General features: G+C 58.6%; 1 protein-coding gene across 1 annotated transcript; it reads left to right on the top strand.

The window, feature by feature from the left end:
- Nucleotides 1-331: 331 nt before the first annotated feature.
- On the top strand, nt 332-20,619 carry ABCD1 (ATP binding cassette subfamily D member 1). Its single transcript, XM_004001038.5, has 10 exons — nt 332-1,657; nt 4,326-4,506; nt 12,254-12,396; nt 12,492-12,660; nt 13,267-13,361; nt 16,116-16,261; nt 16,844-16,989; nt 18,859-18,943; nt 19,198-19,323; nt 19,452-20,619. The coding sequence occupies exons 1-10, from the start codon at nt 758-760 to the stop codon at nt 19,660-19,662; spliced, it is 2,202 nt and encodes a 733-aa protein (XP_004001087.1). The 5' UTR covers nt 332-757; the 3' UTR covers nt 19,663-20,619.
- Nucleotides 20,620-22,527: the final 1,908 nt, after the last annotated feature.

Genomic DNA, 22,527 nt, shown 5'->3' on the forward strand with positions numbered 1-22,527 from the left:
CCCCGGCGACTCCGCCCACGGCCGGTTTTCGCCCCGCCCCCGAGCCGTGGCTCCGACGCCCAGGACTGGAGGAGAAGGGGCGCCTCGAGGCTGGGCGGTGGCGCCTCGAGAGCGCGCCGGGAGGAGGGGCGGGGCCTTGGCGGGAAAGCCAGGGGCCGCTTCTCTGGCCCGCGCGGTCCTCCCACGTCTCACTGGTCCGGGGGAAGGGGCGGGGCCCAGCCGTGGGGCGAGAACGGGGTGGGGCTCGCTGCGCCCGGGCTCCGCCTTCCGCCCCTCCTCCGCCTCCTCCCCTTCCCTCGACTCGCCCCTGGGGAGGGGTAGGGTGGGTGGGGATTCTGGGCGGGTGGCGGAGTCACTGTCGGCTTCAGCCGGGCTGCGGAGCGGACGGACGCGCCTAGTGCCCCGGGGAGGGGAGCCACCAGGAGTGGAGGTAGAGGAGGAGGTGTAGAGGAAGAGACGCCCTCTCTGCCGGGACGTCCCCCCGCCCCCCGAGGCTCTGACCCCAGGGGCTAGGGGCCTGACAAGTTTCTCCACCTTGGCTGCCTGAGGAGGCCGCTACCCTGGAGGGCCCTGAGCCCACCGCACCAGGGGCCCCAGCACCGCCCCGGTGGTCTAACGCGACAGTTTCAGGGACCACTGCAAGGTTTCCAGTGGCCTAGACCAGGAGCCCGGGGTCAGAGCAACAACCCTTCCGGCCACCTGCCTCGACTTCTGCCTCAGGCACCAGTCCCGGCCCCGTGCATCCAGCCCAGGTGACATGCCGGTACTCTCCACGCCCAGGCCCTCTCGGGTGACCACGCTGAAGCGCACAGCTCTGGTCCTGGCCCTCACCGCCTATGGAGCCCACAAAATCTACCCCCTGGTGCGGCAGTACCTAGCTGCAAGCAGGGGCCCTCAGGTACCGGCAGGGGAGTCCACGCAGGACGTCTCTGGGGCCACGGCGGCCAAGGCCAGCGTGAACAGGGTGTTCTTGCGGCGGCTCTTGGGGCTCCTGCGGCTGCTCTTCCCCAGGACCCTGTGCCGGGAAACGGGGCTGCTGGCGCTGCATTCGGCCTCCCTGGTGAGCCGGACTTTCCTGTCCGTGTACGTGGCCCGCCTGGACGGCCGGCTGGCCCGCTGCATCGTGCGCAAGGACCCGCGGGCCTTCAGCTGGCAGCTCCTACAGTGGCTCCTCATCGCTCTCCCTGCCACCTTCATCAACAGTGCCATCCGGTACCTCGAGGGCCAGCTGGCCCTGTCTTTCCGCAGCCGTCTAGTGGCCCATGCCTACAGCCTCTACTTCTCCCAGCAGACTTACTACAGAGTCAGCAATATGGACGGGCGCCTTCGCAACCCTGACCAGTCCTTGACGGAGGACGTGGTGGCCTTTGCCGCTTCAGTGGCCCACCTCTACTCCAACCTCACCAAGCCGCTCCTGGACGTCGCCGTGACGGCCTACACTCTGGTTCGAGCGGCCCGCTCCCGTGGGGCCGGCACGGCCTGGCCCTCGGCCATCGCCGGCCTTGTCCTGTTCCTCACAGCCAACGTGCTGCGAGCTTTCTCACCTAAGTTTGGCGAGCTGGTGGCAGAGGAGGCGCGGCGGAAGGGAGAGCTGCGTTACATGCACTCTCGAGTGGTGGCCAACTCAGAGGAGATCGCCTTCTATGGGGGCCACGAGGTGGGGCAGGTTGGGGTGCTGGGCACAGAGGAAAGCTCACAGCTGGGAGGCTAGGGGGCAGGCAGCCATGGACAGCGTGGAAAGCTCGGGTCTGGCTGGGGCTCATGCCAGAGGTGTGGGTAGGTCATAGAAGATGAAGACTGGGGATGACAGGGCCTTGGGCGGCCCAGGCTTAGGCACGGAAATGGAGAAGCAGGAAGGCTGGGCGGGGGCTGCCCAGCTCCAGGCCACTTCTGCTTCCTCTCCTCGGTGTGGTTGGCCTGGCCTAGGAGCTGTGGATCCTAGCGGTTTCAGATGGTAGAGCTCCCTGCTTGCTCCACTCCTACAGCCAGCCAGGAGGAGGCTCCCGACCCTCCGCCAGCAGGGACTGTGGGACTCTGGGACTCGGCCTGCTGCCTGGCCCCTCCTGGGCCGCCCCCCCCCCCGCCCCGGGCCCTTTGAAGGCCGGCATCTGGCCAAGCTGGTGGGCCAGGCAGGCTGGCATTATGGGCATGACTCAGCCCAAGCGGGGGTTAACGAGCAGCACCCAGCGCGGTGGCAGCGCTGGGCACTCGGGGTCAAAGCTTCCCCCCGCCTTAGCCCCCAGGCCGGCCCCGGCTACCTGCTCGGCTGCCTCCCCAGGCCCCAGGCCAGGGATGCCCGGCCCAGGCCGCCACCGCGGCGGCGGGACGCACTTCCTGCCCGCCCGGCGGCCACCCTGCTCCCCCCCACCCCCATGGCCGCCCTTCCGCCTGGGTCCCAGGCCTGCCGGGAGCCCGGCGCTGGGAAAGGTTACTCGGGGCCAATGTTCCCTTTATCTCGCCTTGGCCCCTCCCCTTCCTCGTGCCTGGGGCTGCAGCTGCCTCCGGCCCTGCTCTCTGCTACTCTGGTTTCAGTTCCCGAGGGCTTCTCCGGGGAGGGGCACAATGGTATCCACCTCCTGAAGGCCTGTGTGTCCTTCCTAAATGAGGTGGGCTCTTGTCCCTGGGGCTTGTCTCATTGGCTGCACGTGGGGCGGAGGCTGTGATTTAAAAAAAAAAAAAAAAAAAGGGTTTGTCCCTGAACTCTGCAGTGGGGGCAGCCCTGGTGTAGGCCGGGCTCCAGATTAAGAGAAAATGCCTGGTCTGCAGCCACAACCCATCTCTCCCGCACGCTGGGCCGCAGGGCCTTGGCAGGCAGCCACGGCCTCGGGTAAGGCGCTTGGCACATTACCCGCAGCTACATTGTCGGCCCCGGCTGGCACTCCTGCCAGCTCCCAGCACGAGCCTGGATCGCCAGGGTGCTCCCTTCAGGAACCGGGATTGGGCTGGATGCAAAGCCAAGCGATGTGGCAGACGTGGATGGTGGGGGCAGGAGAGCCCCGGCGTGTGTCCACAGCCTACGTCTTTAGGCTGGACAGCAGTGTGGGGTGACGAGCCCTCACAGGTGGTAGGTTGGTTGCCTTTGCTGTGCGGGTATGTGGCTCACCCCAGTCTCAGCTGCTGATGCCCCTAGGGATGCTGGCCCAGGCTGGGGCACAGGTGACTGGCCGGCTGGAGGGCAGACATCACAGTATTCTGCTCTCTTTGGGATTTCATTGAGGAGGCCGATCGAGATTTCATTCAGGAGGTGGGAGCCTGTGCACGCACACAGGCACGCACACGCGTGCACAGACTCTTGCTGGCTTGACAACAAGGTAAACCCCTTAGTAAGTCAAAGCATCATTTATGAGAATCTGGTTCTCTTTTAACGGCTCTGCCAGCGTGGTCCAAATTCCCCACCTTTTGCTCCCTCCAAGCTGCGCGAGCTCACGCACATCACTTTGCCACTTTGGGCTGGGGCGTCCTACGGTACAACGGACGTGAGAATACACGTTCGACAGCACGCGATGATTATCAAGTGGAGAGTCGGGTGTGAAGCACTTGGCAAAGGAAACGGTGCCAGGCTGGGCAGCTGTGGTCAGCCGGGGTGGGAGGGCAGGGCTGCGGCACACACCCCTGTACTGAGCCAAGGAATCTGCAACCTAATGGCCACCTGGCTGTGACCGGTTCCTGACACCCCTGGTTCCCCCTCCCTTCCCTCTCCTGCTCTCTTCTACAGACCCTGCACGGTCCCCTTTCCCCAGCGGTCCCCGTCTTGTAGCCGGTGGTGGCCAGTGCAGGAACGGGGAGGGCAGGGCAGGGCTGGCTTGGGAGCCCACCGCCCGGGTTTCTGTAGGAGGACACAGCAGAGGGCCCTTGTCCAGAAGAACCTCGGGCAGGTCGGGGAGGCGGGGCCTCAGTAGGTAGACACTCTCTAAGCAAGTTCCTCAACACCAAGTACTGCCTTTTACTTTCCTGTGCTGACCTTTGCTTAGTTCAGGGTGGCACTCGCCAGCAGTTGCCCAAAGATGTCCCAAAGCCGCGCAGGGCAAAGAGAGGGGCATGGTAAGTGTCCCAACTAGACAGGTGGAAAGAATGGGCCTCCGAAGGTGGGGGCGGCAAGTCCCTTCTCTTCCTTGCCACTGTACCCCCGTACTATGACATCAAGTGGTCCCAAAGTTTGAAAACTGTCCCCTATAAACGTGGCCCAGTTGTAACCCCCAGCCCCTGACCTTGTCATGGCCATCAAATGGCAGGGCATGTATGAGCAGTGCTGGGAGACTTGTTGCCCCCCACGGTGGTCACCGGAAGGCCTCTCTCTCTGTCTCTCTGTCGCCCCTCCCCCACAGGTGGAGCTAGCCCTGTTGCGGCACTCCTACCAGGACCTAGCTTCACAGATTAACCTCATCCTGCTGGAACGCCTTTGGTACATCATGCTGGAACAGTTCCTCATGAAGTACGTGTGGAGCGCCTCCGGCTTACTCATGGTGGCCGTCCCCATCATCACTGCCACCGGCTACTCCGAGTCAGGTAGGAGCCAGCTCTGGGAGGCTGGGGGGGGGGGGGGGGGGGGGGAGGCAGGGACCCTGTCCTATCCTACTGGATCACTGAGTGCTAGGCTTGGAAGGACCAAGAGCTCAGCCGACCCACCCACCCCTTCTGCTAGGGCAGTGAGGCCCACCCGGCATCCTCGATGGCAACCAAGGTCCCACGGCTCCTGGCTGCCTTCTGCTCTGCGTGTGTCTCCGCTTCCCGGCATTTCACGCTCCTGGGTAGCACTCAGCTGAGCCCCAGGGATTGTGAGTCAGGGACAACGCATGTCCCTTTCTCAGGCCCGTGCTCCCTTGCCCACCTGGCCCTGTCCTCGGCTCACTGCAGCCTGCAAGTGGAGCGGCTTTCTGTGGGCCACCTCAGCGCTCGGGCCTTGGGTTTCCCGTGCCTACAACAACTCTTGTAGGTTGCAGCAGTGGGTGTAGACCTCTGCCCTGTGGTCTGGGGGTGGGGGTGGGGGACAGGAAGGCCTCCTTGCTTTTCACCTTAACTACGGGATCATCAGGATTCCCGCTTTGTTTCTCTAACTGCCAGTCTTTTCGTGGTTACCGCACACGGGAGAAGAGTAGCCCCTCCCCGCCCCCAGCCTTTAGAACATTCTAACTCAGGAAGGGACCAGCCGTGCTGATGTTTGAGGTAGCCCTGTGTCAAGTTTGCTTTCCTGTTGTTTTTATGCTCGGCTATTGCTTTATCGGGTCGATGTGGATTTAAATTCATCCCTGTTTACCGATTTCTACGTCTTCTAAAAGTTCTTTCTGCAAGGCTTTCATCATGGGAGCTTTGAGATTATTTTGTTGTTTCTTTCCCCCAAAGTTTGGCTGGGTGTGGGAGTCGAGGCGGACTGTTATTTTCTCTCAGCCCCTTGAGAATCTTCCATTTTCTCCATTGGAAAATCTATCAGCTTAACCGCCCCTAGAAGCCTGCATTGTCTCTCCGGTTACTTGGAAACTTCCTTCTTTGCCATCTTCCAGGTTCCCTACGAAGTGTTTACCTGTAGGTTTCTGTTTCTCCATACTTGTATGGCCTTTGTATGTTCACATTTTTTGATCATTCTGGAAAATTCTCAGTTGTTATCTTTCCATATGTTGCCTGGTCTCGTTCTTTTACTCTTTCCTTCTGGAACTTCTGCTAGACATGCAGACCTTTGCTCTCCCCCACTTAATAGCACTGTGCTGAATCTGGAAGATTTCCTCTGACCTCTGTGCCCACTCACCCATCACTTCGCTTTTCAGCTGCGTCTGATTTGAAGTTTTTTTAGTATATGTGTTGCCGAAGTGAGCGCTGATTTGAAGTTTTTTAAAATTTCAATGACTTTCTTTTTTTTAATAATTTTTTAAGTTTATTTATTGATTTTGAGAGAGAAAGAAAGAGAGAGAGCACACGCAGGAGGAGCAGAGAAAGAGACAGAGAGAGAGAGAGGGAGAGAAGAGAATCCCAAGCAGGCTTTGCACTGCTTCTCATGAAACACGAGATCATGACCTGAGCTGAATGCTTAACCGACTGAACCACCCAGGCGCCCGTGAGTGACTATTTGTATAAGTTCTATTTGATTCTCTTTCACACAGAAATTTGAAAACAGAAATTTTCCTTTTTTTCTTCTTTCCTTCTTCCTTTCTTTCTTTTAGAGAGAGAGAGAGTACACATAGGCAGGCAGAGATGGGCAGAAAGAGACAGAATCTTTTTTTAAATTTTTTTAAATGTTTATATCCATTTTGGAGACAGAGACAGAGCATGAGTGGGGGAGGGGCAGAGAGAGAGGGAGACACAGAATCCGAAGCAGGTTCCAGGCTCTGAGCCATCAGCCCAGAGCCCGACGCGGGGCTCGAACCCACGAACTGTGAGATCGTGACCTGAGCCGAAGTCGGACGCTCAACCAACTGAGTCCCCCAGGCACCCCGAGTGAGAGGGAGGGAGAGAGAGAGAGGGAGAGAGAGAATCTTAAAAGAGGCTCCATGTTCAGCATGGAGCCCAACACGGGGCTCGATCCCACAACCCTGGGATCATTACCCAAGGTGAAATCAAGAAACCGACTGAGCCACCCAGGCGCGCTGAAATTTTTCTTTTCAAATATGAATTCGAAACCGTTTCTAGAAGTGTCCGATTTTCTCGTCTTTTGGACTGCTCCTTTTACGCTCCACGGTCTCTATCCAACTATTTGATTATCTGAATTCTTGGGGCTCTAACTCATGGTATATTGTTTCCCCGTGGGCTTTGCAACCAGACTTCCGTGGGAACCCCGAGTGGTCTCACTGGAGGGGTAGTTGTCCAGTGTAGTGTGTGTGTGCTTTTGTTTGGGCCTGCACACCTGGCTAATTGACCATTTGGAGGCCATTTCACATTAGCTTCTCAGCTCAGGGAGGAGGGGTTTCTGAACTTGGAGGCAGTATTAATTTGAACTGCACACACACAATTACAGATTCTTAGAAGAGACTTTTTGTTCGGTGCACCTAGAGCCCCAGCTGCACAGAAGAAGCTTCCCTGTCTTCTCCCATCTCTGGAGATTTCACAGGAGTACCTGGCTGCTGGCCCCTCTTTGTGCTCCTGGGAATTTCTCTTGTTTTCCTTGGAGCACAGCTCTGCTTTAAAAGGTGTAATGCTGGGGCTCCTAAGTGGTTCAGTCGGTTGAGCATCCGACTCTTTTTTTTTTTTTTTTAACATTTATTTATTATTTTTTTTTAATTTTTTTTTTCAACGTTTATTTATTTTTGGGACAGAGAGAGACAGAGCATGAATGGGGGAGGGGCAGAGAGAGAGGGAGACACAGAATCAGAAACAGGCTCCAGGCTCTGAGCCATCAGCCCAGAGCCCGACGCGGGGCTCGAACTCACGGACCGTGAGATCGTGACCTGGCTGAAGTCGGACGCTTAACCGACTGCGCCACCCAGGCGCCCCTAACATTTATTTATTATTGAGAGACAGAGCATGAACAGGGGAGGGGCAGAGAGAGACACACACACACAGAATCGGAAGCAGGCTCCAGGCTCCAAGCTGTCAGCACAGAGCCCGACGAGGGGCTCGAACTCACAAACCACGAGATCGTGACCTGAGCCAAAGTCGGACACCCAACCGACCAAGCCACCCAGGCGCCCCGAGCGTCCAACTCTTGATTTCAGCTCAGGTCATGATCCCAGGGTCATGGGATCAAGCCCCATGTTGGGCTCCATGCTGAGCATGGGGCCTGCTTAGGATTCTCTCTCTCTCTCTGCCCTTCTCCCCTGCTCACACTCGCTCTCACTCTCTCTCTCTAAAAAATGAATGAATGAATGAAATAGTTCTACTTTGGGGTGCCTGACTGGCTCAGTCAGTAGAGCATGCAACTCTCGACCTCAGGGTCATGAGTTCAAGCCCCACAATGGGCATGGAGCCTACTTAAAATAAAGCTTTTTTTTTTAACATAAATAAATAAAATAAAAGGTGTCGTATTTTGGAGCACCTGGCTGGCTCACTCGGTGGCATATGCGACTCTTGATTTTGGGGTTGTGTATTGGAGCCCCACGTTGGGTGTGAGTAGAGCTTACTTAAAAAAATAAATAAAATGTGGGTGCCGGGGTGGCTTAGTCGGTCAAGTGTCCAACTCTTGATTTTGGCTGAGGTCACGATCTGACAGTGGGCTCTGCACTGGGTGCGGAGCCTGCTTGAGATTCTCTCTCCCTCTCCCTCTGCCCCTCCCCCCACTTGCGTTTTCTCTCTCACTCAAAAAAAGAAATAAAATACATTATAAAATTTCTGAACGTAAAAGGTGTCATGTGTTATGCAGTTCCATAGTAAGAGAATTTTCAGTTATATGTAGAGAGAGGGAGGGGAGCCTGGGTGGCTCAGTCGGTTAAGTGACTGGCTCTTCATTTGAGCTCAGGTCACGATCTTGAGGTTCATGAGTTCAAGGCCCACATCAGGCTCCGAGCTGACAGTGCGGAGCCTGCTTGAGATTCTCTCTCTCTCCCTCTCTCTCTGCCCTTCCTGTGCACGCTTGCGTTCTCTCTCAAAATAAGTAAAATAAACTTTAAAAATTTTTTAAAGAGAGAGAGAGAGGCTGACTTGTTTCAGAACCAGAAGCCTCTCTGATTCTCTCCCTATTTGTGTCTCTGCCTTGGGGCTTCTGAACCCTCCACTGTCTGTCCCCCTCTGGGTAACCCCCAAGAGGAAGGATCTATTTGAGGGGGGTTACTGCTTTCTGCCGCAAAGGCCATACGGAAAGGGCGGCCTTGATTCAGACACAGGTACCAGACCCGGTCAGCACCCCTGGCCTGGAGCACGGGGACCCACCCACGAGGTGACCTGTGGTTTCCGTGAAGAAGCGCCTGCAGCTACTTTCCTCTATAGCTGGCCGTGGGGCCTGTCTGGTCCCGAGGCTCCTCCCCCCTGTGAAAGCCTAGGACTTTTTGGAGCCCCTGCTACACCAGGCTTTGTGAGCAATTCAAAGAAGCGTGAGCTCTTGTCCCTGGCCTCACGGCACCTGTGAAAACAAAATACTCCTGCCCCCCTGTTCCCTCTACTTCTGACTCACAGCCCCCTTGTTATTCCTCTGAAGCAATGCTTGTGCCTCAGGGCCTTTGCAGGTGACTGCTCTAATGTGCTTCCCTCTGATGACAGCACCCACCCCCCCACCGTCCTCTTCCCCTTCCCCGCCTCACTGCTGTCCTGACACTGAACACCCTGTCTACTCTACTTCTCTATTTGCTTTATTGTCACTCTGCCACTTTAGGCTGTGTGCTCAATGGGGGCAGGGGTTTTTGTCCGTTTTGTCCTTGCTGCGTCCCCAGTCCCCGGTGGCTAAGTGAGGGCTCTAGGTGCTTCGAGGAGGCTGAGAGCACTGGGGACCAGCGGGAGGAGACAGATACTTCCCAATTGTCAAGTAGGGAAAATTTGGATACCTTTGCCCTTCTGGCCTGGAGCTGCAAGCCTGGAGGGCCCAGAGGAGGAGTGGCCTTGGCTGTGAACAGCAGCCTGTGTTCAGCTCCAGGGCCCTGGCCTTAGCTGCCTGAGTCTCTGCAGTAACCTATGGAGAGGTCGGTTAGTTCTGTCTCCAAGGAGGTGCCAGCTGTTGCCAGGATGCCCCCGGCAGCTGCACACCATTTCCCTGTGTGTGCGGTCACTGCCCAGCTCTCGGGACCTGTGAGGAGGAAGGCTTATGGCCCCCCTGCCTGTTGGGGGCTATGTCCCCCCGGGCACGATGGGAAGGTAGGCCCGGGACCATACGCTATCAGGATTAACAGTCCCATCCCCTGGATTCCTGGGCCAGGCCCAAGAAAAGGCAACGCAAGGCTCTCGGGCCATCCATCCCATCCATTTTCTACCGTGTGCTGTTCTGGGGGCCATCTGTCCTGAACCCGCCTCCCGCCCCTTCCCACCCCACCCCTGCCCATCATAACCCTAGAGTCCCCGGGCTCTTTACAGAATCTTCCTTCCCACCGCTTCAGCCCGGGAGCCTCTGCTTGCTTCCCCTGGATACCCCCAGCGGGCACTGTTCACTCTCCCACACCCCAGGACCCTCAGACTCGGCCTCCCCCCTTGCTCCCCATCACCATTTCCAGAGCATTCCTTGTGTAAAAGCCCTGCCCCCCTGAGAGCTCTAAGGATCAAGGGAGTCAAGTCCACTGACAGGAGAGGACCAAAGTGCACAACCGTGGGCTCTAGACTGAAACAGACAAGCAAGTCAAGACAGAAACGGGCTCCTGGGGAGAAACAGAGGCATCAAGGATGGCCATGCTCACGGAGGCCAAAGAATGCAGCCTCGAGGGGAGAGATGAGGGAGAGATGGGGGGTGGTGATGGAGGTCCAAAAGGGACGCTCGTGTTGGAGAGGCCCCGGGGTACACAGCTCTGGGCGTGAGATGACGAGGTGCAGGTGTGGCCCTGAGAGGGGCCGCTGCCATCAGCGCGGGACACGGAAGGAGGGCAGTTTCGGGGGAAGGAGCGGACTGTGCCAGAGAAGAAGGCCAAATGCCTCGTGGCTCATTTTCTCGCCCCCGTTATTGAGATGTAATTAACATACCATACAATTCAGCCTTTTAAAGGGTACAATTCAGCGGTTTTTAATATATTTGCAAAATGGTGCAACCGTCGCCACTGTCTAAGTCCAAAACGTTGTCATCGCCCCAGAAAGAAACCCTGGACTCCCCATCCCTCCCCCCGCCCAGCCCCTGGCACCTACACCTCTTTCTGTTCCCGTAGATGTGCCTCTGGGGGACATTTCTCATAAACGGAATCATTCAGCATGTGGCCTTTTGTGTCTGGCCTCTTTCGCTCAGCATAGCACTTTCGAGGTTCAGCCACGTTGTGGGATGAGTCAGTGCCTCACTGCCTTTCGTGACTGAATAATATTCATATGCATACGTATGTACGTACATACATACACCGCAGTTTCTTTCCTACTCCTCCGCTGATGGACGTTTGGGTTGTTTGCACCCTTTGGTGATTGTGAATAACGTTGCCGCGATCATTTGTATACAGGTTTCCGTGTGAACGGATACCTTTGTTTCTCCTGGATACATGCCCAGGCATGGGATTGCTGAGTTTTCCGGTAACTCTATGTTGAACTTTTTGAGGAAGCGCCGAACTGCCTTCCAGGCCGGGCCATTTTACAGCCCTCACAGCGGTGTGTGAGCCCATCTTTTCTCTTCCTCACCAACACCTGTTATCATTTCTTTCTAATTCTAGCCGTCCTAGGGCATGTGAAGTGGTATCTCACTGTGGTTTGTTTTTTTTTTTTTTAGTTATTTATTTTTGAGAGAGACAGAGACAGCGTGAGCGGGGGAGGAGCAGAGAGAGGGGAAAGGAGGGAGAATCCCAAGCAGGCCCCACGCTGTCAGCACGGAGCCCAATGCAGGGCCTGAACCCACAAACCCGTGAGATCATGACTTCAGCCGAAACCAAGACGAAGCCAGCCAGGCGCCCTTAGCTGTGCTTTTGATTTCTATTTCTCTGGCGACTAATCGCGTTGAGCATCTTTTCACATGCTTATTGGCCGTTTGTAGATCTAAGAAATACAGTAGAAATGCCAATTCAGATCTTTTGCCCATTGTCTAACTGGGTTCTCTTTGTTTTTGAATTTAAAAAGTCCTTTGCAGGGGCGCCTGGGTGGCTCAGTCGGTTAAGCATCCGACTTCGGCTCAGGTCACGATCTCACGGTCCTTGGGTTCGAGCCCCGCGTCGGGCTCTGTGCTGACAGCTCAGAGCCCAGAGCCTGCTTCGGATTCTGTGTCTCCCTCTTTCTCTGCCCCTCCCCTGCTCACACTCTGTCTCTCTCAAAAATAAATAAAACATTAAAAAATACATTAAAAAAAAGAAAAAGTTCTTTACATATTCTGGATATGAGACCCTTATCAGATACGTGATTTGTGAATATGTTCTCTCAGTCTATAGGTTGTCTCTGCACTTTTTTTGTTTTCTTTCAGTGCCCAAAAGGTTTTAATTTTGATGAAGCTCATTTATCTGTTTTCCTTTTGTTGTCTGTATTTTTGGTGTCATATTTAAGGAGCCAGACCTAATTCCAGGTCACAAAGACTTAACGCCTGCTTTCTCCTGAGAGTTTTACAGTCTCAGCACGTACGTGCAGGCCAGTGCTCCACTTTGAGTTAGTTTTTGTGTGTGGTGCAAAGCAGGGGTCATTCTCTGGCGAGTGGGTACCCACCTGTCCCGCACCGTCTGCCAGGGAGACTTGTCTTTCCCCTAGTGGGTCAGTTTTGATTCTCCACTGTCCCCTCCCTTCTTCCCACTGTGCTCCATAGACTCAGAGGCAGTGAAGAAGGCCGCCTTGGAGATGCGGGAAGGGGAGCTCGTGAGCGAACGCACAGAAGCCTTCACCATTGCCCGCAACCTCCTCACCGCTGCCGCAGATGCCACCGAGCGGATCATGTCGTCCTACAAGGAGGTACCGCCCCATCCCAGCCGCGCGCCCCTCTCCGCTGTGCCGCCCACCCCACCCCCCAGCCGGCAGGGTCTGAGCCAGCGTCACCCTCCCCACAGGTGACAGAGCTGGCCGGCTACACGGCCCGAGTACACGAGATGTTCCAGGTATTCGAAGATGTCCGACACTGCCGTTTCAAGAGGCCTGGCGAGCTGGAGAGCACTCAGGCAGGAGCCGGGGCTGTGGCGCGCTCTGGTGTCCGTGTAGAGGGGCCCCTGCAGATCCGAGGTAAGGGCACCCTCCCTGCAGACACCCCCCCCCCACCCAGAGGGCAGCATCTTCGAGCTGCGCCCCAGGGAGGGACTTCCCCCGGACTGCTGTGCCCACCCCCCAACCGCAGCCTTCTTTCCCAGAGCAGTAACCGCTGGCCAACCCCTCGCTTGCCGGCTCCTTCCCAGTGCCCTGGCTGAGATTTCTGTTATTTCTCTTTGCAAAAGAGGGGGACGCGGTCCCCGAGTAGAGGGGACCACTCCCCCGTGTGGGCAGCAAGAGAAAGTTCAAGACTATAGCAGAGGCCACGATGCTGTGGAAGAGGGGCCCAAGCGTTGAAGCCACCATTAAAATGGTAGCAAGAGCAGAGGGTTTTACGGAACAAGGCTGCACTCCGTGCCTCAGGTTCCAGAAGCCACAGAACTGACTTCGCCCCTCCCCTGCCCAGAGCTCGGCACCAGACACTGGTTGGGGGTGGACTTCCGGAAGACCCAGCATATTCCCAAGGGGGCCCCGGACCACACACTGGCATGCTGTGAGCGGGTTGGGGGGCACATGGAATCCACCAGAAGTCAGAGGGAGTGCTACTGCTCTCTCCATTCCTTCGTTGCATTCTCTCTCCAGGCCAAGTGGTAGATGTGGAACAGGGAATTATTTGTGAGAACATCCCCATCATCACGCCCACGGGAGAGGTGGTGGTGTCCAGCCTCAACATCAGGGTAAGTCACGTGGGGGACAGGTGGGGGGATGCCTGGCCCAGAAGTGTGGGCTGGGCTGGGCTGAGCTACCCTGGGCCTGGCCTTCTGCATCTATGAGCCCCCAGTCCTTGGTGTCTGGCCTGCCGGGCCTGCATATGTTGTCAGTCCCCGGATGTACTTAGCAGGCGGGCTAAGGTCAAGTTGAGAGGCCAGCGTGTCCCTGACTATTGGCTCTGACGCTGTGGAGTCAGAGCTCATCAAAGCGACTAGCGACCATCAGGAGTGGCCGAGGGTCACCCGAGAGCTCCTGGCCCCATCCTTGCCACCCTCCCCGGCTCCATCCCTGAGAAGCCTGGGACTTGGGGACTCTGGCTCAAGTCCAACTATGGTAGAATAGATTGCTCCAGTGACCTGGGCTTGGGGTGCCCCCATCTGCTTCGAGAAGCCCCCAGTGCAGGTGTGTGTGGACTTCAGCCTGGCCCGCTGGGAGGGCTCTCAGCCACTTCAGAGGCTATCTGGTGGCCAACATCCACCAGTCACCTTATCCCTAGCCAGAGCTTTGAACAGGGTCAGGGAATGATAGGATGAAGGAGAGACCTGTTGGCAGGGGTGGGGGCAGGGGATCAGGGTGAGAAGTGAGAGGGAGTCATTCATTCATTCATTCATTCATTTTTTCATTCGTTCAACCAATATTCCCTAAGCCCTGGGCTGGGCACTGGGAACTAGAGGTAAATTGGAGGGGCCCTGCCCTCTGGGAGGCCCCACTCTGGGGCCCCAAAAGTATTACAAAGGTCCCCAGTTAGCTGCCCAGGATCCCGTGCGGGCCACAGTAAGGGTAGTCCCATCCCTGTGGTGCACGGAGGTCACCTGAAGCTTCACCCAGGAGCCTCGGGACAGGTGGGCTGCATGATGAAGGCTTCCCCCTAGGGCAGGCAGAAAGAAGGCCATGAAGTGGCAGGAGCACAGAACTAAGGGACCTCAGGGCCGGGTCCCGTAGAGGCCTCGTGCACCTGGCCACAGAGCCGGATCGGCAGGAGCCATGGCCGGGCCGGGGGTAAGTGAGAAGAGGCAAGTGCCTGGGGCTCCTTTCCTTGGCCTGCCGGGAGGGCCCTGAGAGCCAGTTGGAGGCGGGCACATTTCGTCACCCCAGGCAGCACAGGATCGTGGTGTGATCCCCATCGCCCCTGCCTGTGGTCACTCTTGCGGCATGGCAGGAAGCCACCGATGATTGGTTTGCCCAAGGCAAACGATTTCCAGGCAGGCCCAGTGACAGCCACGTAGGCCAAGACTGGGGGCCCTGGCGAGCCAGGGCGCAGCTGGTTAGCATGGCCAGGCGAGAAGGGGTGACCGTGGCGCGGGGGGGCGGGGAAGAGCAGGGGTGGGTGGCTAAGCAGAAGCTGGGCTCCGGGACTAGAAGACATTGGGGAAGAGAAGGAAGCGGTTCCCAGTCGTGATCGCCCAGGCACAGAAGTGGGACAGGGGCAGGGAAGGGGATCAGAGAGTCAGCCTGGCGCTGGCTGGGGGCCGGGCCGGGCCTGCTGGACTGCTGGGTGCACATTGATGGGCCCAGGCCCCGCTAGAGAGACTTTATAGTGTAACAGAGGACCACAGAGTGAGGGGCTCAAACTACAGGAGTGGATTCTGGAGGCCGGAAGTCCAGATCAGGGTGTCTGGTAGGTGAGGGAGAGTCTGTCTATCCCAGGCCATCGGCGGTGTTCCCAGCCTTGGCTTCACGTCAAACTGTGCCTTCATCTTGACGTGGTGTTCTTCCTGTGTGCACGTCTCTGCGTCCGAATGTCCCCGTGTGATAAGGATACCAGTCACGTGGGATGAGGGGCCCACCCCACTCCAGGATGACCTCATCTAAATTTAATTAATTATATTTGCAAAGACTCTGTTTCCAAATAAGGTCACATTCTGAGTGAGGTCTTGGGGGGTAGGACTCCAACATGTGCATTTGGAGGGACCCCACTCAACCCACAACGCCGGCGCACCCAGACCACCTAGGGACTTACGTGGGTCAGCAGGAGAGCGGTGCCACCATCAGTCACGCTCTGAGAGAGTGGAAGTTAACGTGGCCTTGGGCGGGAGGTGGGGGGGTTGTAGGTTGGGAGCTGTGCCTGGGTGCCCTGGCTTCATGCCCCGTACTCTCCCCTGCCTCCTGAGGACGGTGGTCTCCCTGCCATTTGACCCCCTCTTTCCTGCACACGCACCCCCAGGCTACCCCCCCCCCCAGCCCGCAGCAGGCGTCATGGAATCGGGTGACCGGGGAGCCTGAGGCCTTGACACTGAGGCTGGGGGTCATAGAGGAATCTTCCCAGCACCCTAGGACCCGCAGGGACAGTGAGAGGGCCACGGAGGCAGGAGGACAGGCCAGGCATGAGGAACAGAGTTGGGAGTTTGTACCGTCCACCTAGAACTCGAAGGAAACTGCTTTTCCCAGGACAGTCCCTCACAGGAAAGCGAGGGACAGCGACGCTACTAGGACAGCGAGCACACGGGGACTCCTAGCGAGGCGGGACGGCATGGCAGAGAGGGCGACGTGGACTTTCTGAGGCCTTCCTCATGCTGGCCCCATGCTCTCCGGCACATGAAAGGAGCTTAGGGGACAGGCCGGGACCCAAAACAGGCATCGGGTTAGGGCTCTGGGCGCTGGACCTCATGCCTTGGGCCCTTGGCTGGGGGAGCCCCTGAGTGTGGGCCACGGTCAGAGGAGGGAGGGCCCCCGCAGCCCTGCCTCTGCCGGGGCCCCACGCCGCGCCGCTGCCCCCACAGGTGGAAGAAGGCATGCACCTGCTCATCACGGGCCCCAACGGCTGCGGCAAGAGTTCTCTGTTCCGGATCCTCGGCGGGCTGTGGCCCGCATACGGCGGCGTGCTGTACAAGCCCCCGCCCCAGCGCATGTTCTACATCCCTCAGAGGTGAGGGGGAAGGGGGCCCGGCGCCCAGCTCTGCCCCTGCGCCCCCCTCCTGTGGGACCCACCGCCCAGGAGCCAGCAGAGCTTGGGGCATCGGCAGAGGATGGCAACATTCTGCGCCGGAGTCCAAGGGTCACAGCGCCTCCACCCACTGCCCCGCCCTCGCCTGCCCGCCGGGCGACTCCACCGCATGTGACTGTGTGCACAGAAGGGGGGGGACCGTGTGTCTGTGCGCGAGTGGGTGTGTGTCTGTGCACGTGCGTGAGCGTGCCAGATGTGTGAGCACGCACTTATGCACGCGGGGGGACTGTGCACAGCGCGTGGTGCGCGTGCATGGGGGGGGGGCGCGGTGTGAGCACTGCCCGGATCACTTTGTGGAAGGGCCTGTGGGCTTCGAGTCAGCCCCGAGTCCAGCAGCCAGCGCCCTTGACAGGCCGTCGGTGGGGGTGGGGGCAGAGCCCACTCTGGCACAGGCTGTTGGTGGGGGGAGGGGGTGACAGGACCCACTAGGGCACAGGCCGTCGGTGGGAGGGGGCGGGGAACACGGTCAACCCTGCCCTTAGCGGACGTGAAGCTTCCCCGCAGGCCCTACATGTCCGTGGGCTCCTTGCGAGACCAGGTGATCTACCCAGACTCTGTGGAAGACATGCGAAGGAAAGGCTATTCGGAGCAGCACCTGGAGGCCATTCTGGACATCGTGCACCTGAACCACATACTGCAGCGGGAAGGGGGTAAGGGAGGGGGTGGCCCGTCCCACCTATCAGCGCCAGGGAGTGAGCCACCTATCAATTGCCCTTTGGCCCCAGACTGTCAACCGGCTGCCACCCCCACCCCTGCCTCCCTCTCGCCCCTGAGGGATACAGATAGTCCCTGCATCCGGGAGTCCAAAGTGCTAGCGCCCTGGAATGCCCCAGCTGGTAGGCGGAAGTCATGAGGCAAGGGCAGCCAGGCACAGTGGGAAGCGTGCGATGGGGGTGCTCACTTTTGGCCCGGATCACCTTGTTCAGGCCGTGGGGCTCAGGGGCAGGGAGGCTCCTGTGGGCCAGGCAGGGAGCCCAGGCTTTCGCTGACAGTGAAGGAAGCCTTTGGAAGGCTCGAGGCAGGGAAGTGACAGGTCTAGCGAGAGGACAGAGCATGGGTGGAACGTGTGCCCAGGGTGTCCGTGCAGAGCGCCTCTAGCACAGGGAGCAGGACACAGCCAGAGGGGACGCTTGCATTTCCGTCTTGAGCCTGGGAGGCGCCATCCCCTGGGAAGGAGATGGCAGGAGTGGAGGGACAAGCTGGTAGCCCAGGGCTGCGGAGCTGCTGGAGGAAAGGGAGGTGGGGCTGGGCTCAATTTTCTTCCTGAAATCTGAGAGCCTGGGCTGCGCTTCCTGCCTCGTCACTTGGGGACAGCTTGGCTGTAAGCAGTGACCTCACCTCTCGAGACTCTTCCCCTGCAAAAGGGGACAGCTCCCTTAGCACCAGCCTGACACAAAATCCGTCTTGTAAGGACTCATAGCAGGTGTTCAGGGCACAGCAGATGATTCATGAGGCTCCTTCCCAGATGTCGTCGCCTGTGTCACAAAGAGGGCTGGAGGTGGTGGATTTGGGGGGGGGGCGGCTCCTCCTGGGCCTACCCTGGTGGCTGTGGTCCCCCCAGGCTTCATCCCCGGCTTCCCTGTGTCCTGGTCAGCCCTCTTCTGTTCCAGCGGCCCCGCGCCGGGGGTGCACCCCTCCTCCTGTCTTCTCTGGCACCCCTGAGTGCGCTGGGCCCCTTGAGGCCTGCCGTCACAACCTATTAGCACTGAGATCAGCTGTGAGCAGCAGAACCCCCTTCCCCGAACGAACGTCAGCAAGATCGTTCACAAGTTTACCTTACCGTGACATAACAGTCCTGAGGAAAGCAGGCCACCACTGATGGAGGCAGCCCTGCGCTGTGAAAGGTCCCTCAGGTCCCTCAGCTATGTTAGCCTCCGCCACTGAAGCCACCTCGTGGTCCAAAGATGGCTGCTCCGGCTACCACATAACATCCCAGGCCGTGGCTTGGAGAAGAGGGGGAAGGGCCAAGGGCACATGCCATGTGTCTTTTAAAGAAAGTTCCAGAAGCTGCCACATGTGTAACACACACGCGTCGGCCAGAAATCAGTCACCCGGTCGCTCACCTCCGGGCAAGCTACGGCCTCAGGGCAAGGTATGGAGTAGAGGCTTTCTTGTGGCTGGGCGTGCGCCCTGACAAAACTTCGAGTCCCGAGGGAGGACCGAGTGGAGGTAGTTGCTTCTGCTCAGACTCGCTAAGGCACTGGCGACAGGCAGTGACAAACACCCAGTCCCCGTGGGTGAGGACCCTTCAGGGGACGCTGCTGCAGTCATCCGTGGGGCTGTGCCACGACCGTCTGCACAATTCTGATCACGTCTTTTTGGGCTATTAAAGTCTTACCTCCAGGTGGGTAAGTAGGCAGGACACGCGTACCCAGTGGCCAGCCTTCTCCAAAGTCAAACGTGCCACCGTATTCCACTCTCACTAGCCTCTCCAGCCCCTCCCACGTCCCCCGGGTCTGGGCCCCTGCTGATGCCCAGCCCTTGCTGAATCCAACAGAACCCCCTTGTGCCCCGCCCAGGTTGGGAAGCCGTGTGTGACTGGAAGGATGTGCTGTCGGGGGGTGAGAAGCAGAGAATCGGGATGGCGCGCATGTTCTACCACAGGTGAGCTGGGCTGTCCGCGGCGCTCGGGCTCCCTCCCGCACCGAGCCAGCGGCAGAGCCGAAAGGGCAGCCTGGGTGATCCCAGCGCGCTGGGTGGCACAGCCAGGTGCCCCGGGACCATTCGGAGGCCTCACCCCGGACTCGGATCGGCCCCCAAAAGCAGAATCGGGGTTTGCACTGGGGCGGGGGGGGGGGGCAGGCCAAGGCTTCTGCAAAGGAGGATCCACAGCCTAGCACGTTGGGCCCTGCCCCCAGGCCCAAGTACGCTCTCCTGGATGAATGCACCAGCGCCGTGAGCATCGATGTGGAAGGCAAGATCTTCCAGGCGGCCAAGGACGCTGGCATTGCGCTGCTCTCCATCACCCACCGGCCCTCCCTGTGGTAGGTGCCCTTCCTTCCCTCCTGCATTCGGCACCCCCGGGGACATGGCAGTGGGGCGGGAGGAGGGCGCCAAGTGTCTCCTGCCGAACAGCCTCTGCCCCTCCGCCCCCGTCCCTCTCCCGGCCTAGGAAGTACCACACGCACTTGCTGCAGTTTGATGGGGAGGGTGGCTGGAAGTTCGAGAAGCTAGACTCCGCCGCTCGCCTGAGCCTGACTGAGGAGAAGCAGCGACTTGAGCAGCAGCTGGCCGGCATTCCCAAGATGCAGCGGCGCCTCCAGGAGCTCTGCCAGATCCTGGGCCAGGGCTCTGGGGTCCTCCAGGGTGCCGCCTCTCCCTGAGCCCCGGGACCACGTGGAGGAAACAGCAGCACCCGGCCGCTCACCCCTCCAGCCAGCCCTGCCGCAGGCCCACCCCGCATGCCTTTCCCTCCCGGGCCTCCTGGCCGCCAGCGAAAGCACGCACCTGACCCTGCGCCCCCTTCCCCGGGCCGGGCGGGTGGTCCTTTCTTCTCTTCCAGGAGGGGGTGGGGGTGGAGGTGACACCCCCAGCTCGCACTGCCGGCCAGACTGTGCAGAGCCTGGCATTTGTGGGGCCCTGCCCTCCTGACACCGTGGTCCCCCTTATTCCCTCCTCTTCAGTCCCTCGGAGACCCCACGAGGTCCCCCCGGATGGCCCACCGAGGCTCCCATCCCACGGGATGCCCTTCCTGCCATAGGAACGGGCGAATGGGGCCCACAGCCAGAAGGGGCCCCCAGTGTGAACCCCTTCTCCCCACCAGTTGTTTCCAGGAGCCCTTGGGAGGAAGCGCACAGTATTTCTTAGCAAGCGATGACAAGAATGTGGTCCCTGTCCTCCTCGGCCCCTCGCCTTCTTTCCTTCTACAAGCTAATTTATTGGATCCCTGTTTGTAGCCATCTCGATTGCCAACATGGGCACCCTGCCAGCAGCGCAGGCGGCCCGGGCCACGGTCCTTCCGCAGGTGGCCTAGCCATTGAGCCAGCCCCCAGAGGCCCTGTGCCCCACCAGCCCACACTGCCGGCCACCTCCGGGGGGGTGGGGGTTGCAGACCAACTGAATGGGGGATGACTGCTGGGGCTGCCGGGCATGAGGGCACCTCTGTGCCCAGCTCAGTGCCAAAGAGGGGTCAGCCAGGGGAGCTGTCTCTGCAAAGCCAGCACCCACCCAAGAGGGAGACCCCACCACAGCCACCACCGCATGTGCCTTTCCAGGCCCTCAGCCCTCTGGCCGGGGAGCCTCCCTCAATCCCTCAGTAAAAACCTCCCACAGAAAGTGCAGTGGTGTCGCCTAGCCTCTTTGTGCGGCAGGGCTTGGGGGAGAGGCGGAGCGGGCATCAGGTCGCCTGGGCTCGAAGAATAAACTTGACCCCCACCCAAACGCACAGCTCGGCGTAGTCTCCTGGGGACATGCCGAGGAGGGAGATTTAGCAACATCTCCCAGACATACTGGCTGAGCGCCAACCGGAGTGCGGTGCAATCCCGGCCTCACAGCGCTGGGGTGGAGGGGAGGGGACTGACGCCCAATCCCTGCAAAGTGGGCAGAGGGAGGGGGCCACAGAGGAGGAAGCGTCCCGACGCTGCTGGCCTCCGGGCGGCAGGGAAAAGACCATTCCAGACCTTCTAGGAGGAGGGAAGGCTGGTGCAAAAGCCCAGAGGTGAATCAGGAGCCAGACGCGGGACGTCAACGTGATGCAGAGGGCAGAGGGAGGGAGGGGCTGGGGCCACGCTGGGGAGCCTGGACTTACCTCGGAGGCTACGAGGAGAAGAAGCCAGCAAAGGGTTTTCAGCAGGAGAGAGGGAGGCGACCCGCAGCTCTGCTTATGGCAGGTGTGTGGAGGGCTGTTTGGAAGGAGGCAAGAGCACGCAGCTTGGTCCCCGTCCCCTGCAGGTAGCAAGGGAAATGGGGCTCCCATACCACCCAGCACGTCCACTCCTGGCTTAAAGCCAAGCCAGCTGAAAACAGATGTTCAATCAAACACTTAGATGTGAACGTTCATAGCAGTGGTGTCGATGATACTCTGCAAGCAGAAACAACCCAGAAGCCCATCAACATGAACGGACACAGAATGCGGTCTGTCCGGGCGACGGCGGCGACTCGGCCAGAACGAGGAATGCGGTTCTGACCCCTGCCACAACAGGACTTGCCACAACAGGACCTGGAGGGCGGGGTGGAGTGAGAGCAGCCGGACACAGAAGCCTGCATGGTGCGTGATTTCAAGGACGTGAAATGTCCAGAACGGGCAAATCCGCGGAGGCCGAATGCCAACGGGTGGGTGCCAGCGGCCGGGGAGGTAGGAAATGGAAGGACTGTGTAAGGAACATGGGCTTTCCTTTTGGGGTGGGGTTCTGGAACTGTAGAGGTGATGGTCACTGTACCGAGTGCCACTGTACTGTGCCCTTTAAAAGGGTGAATTGTAGGTCATGTGAATTTCACCTCAGAAAATAGATCTGTAGATAATACGTGATAGATACATTGATTGATTGATGATAACTGGATGATGCATGATCGATAGGTAATAGAGAGATGATATATACAGAGAGATGATGGATGATAGATAAAGGTAAAAGCCCTTAAAGCACCACTTTAAGCAGCCCAAGCAAGATGTGCTGACGCTTCAGATCCTGGATATATAAGAGCGAGATTAGAAGAAAGTCAAGAAGCATGGGGGGTGGGGATCAGACTCAGGGGGAGGTAGACAGGGATAGTCAAGATGACCCTTGGGCTCTGGCTGACGTGGCCAGGTGGGTGATGGCAGCCTTCGCTGAAGGAGGGCAGGTGGCGGGTGAAGATACGAGGAGCCTGGGGAGGAGGTGCTCCTCACTACGGTTGGTAGCTCAAAGAGACAAAACTTGTGGGACTAGGGGTGCCTGGGTGGCTCAGTCCACCAAGCTCCGACTTCGGCTCAGGTCATGATCTCGCGGTTCATGGGTTCTAGCCCCACATCGGGCTCTGTGCTGTCGGCACGGAGTCTGCTTCGGATTCTCTGTCCCCCTCTCTCTGTCTCTCTCCATCTCTCTCTCTCTCTCTCTCTCTCTCTCTCTCTCTCTCAAAAATAAACAAACATTAAAGAAAGAACTTGTAACACTATAGGAAAAATTGAACACGCTTCATTAATGGACATCGCAAAACTAGAGACTACACATTCTTTTCAAGTTCACCTTGAACGTTTACTAAAACTCATCACG

This window comes from Felis catus, chromosome X, assembly GCF_018350175.1.
Source record: "Felis catus isolate Fca126 chromosome X, F.catus_Fca126_mat1.0, whole genome shotgun sequence".
NCBI lineage: Eukaryota > Metazoa > Chordata > Mammalia > Carnivora > Felidae > Felis > Felis catus.

Excerpts from the sequence above, each read along its gene's own strand:
- ABCD1 (XM_004001038.5), top strand. The coding sequence starts at position 758 with ATGCCGGTACTCTCCACGCCCAGGCCCTCTCGGGTGACCACGCTGAAG. Across the intron at positions 4,507-12,253 it reads CACCGGCTACTCCGAGTCAG|ACTCAGAGGCAGTGAAGAAG; the intron begins GTAGGAGCCAGC and ends TGTGCTCCATAG. Across the intron at positions 16,262-16,843 it reads ATGTTCTACATCCCTCAGAG|GCCCTACATGTCCGTGGGCT; the intron begins GTGAGGGGGAAG and ends GCTTCCCCGCAG.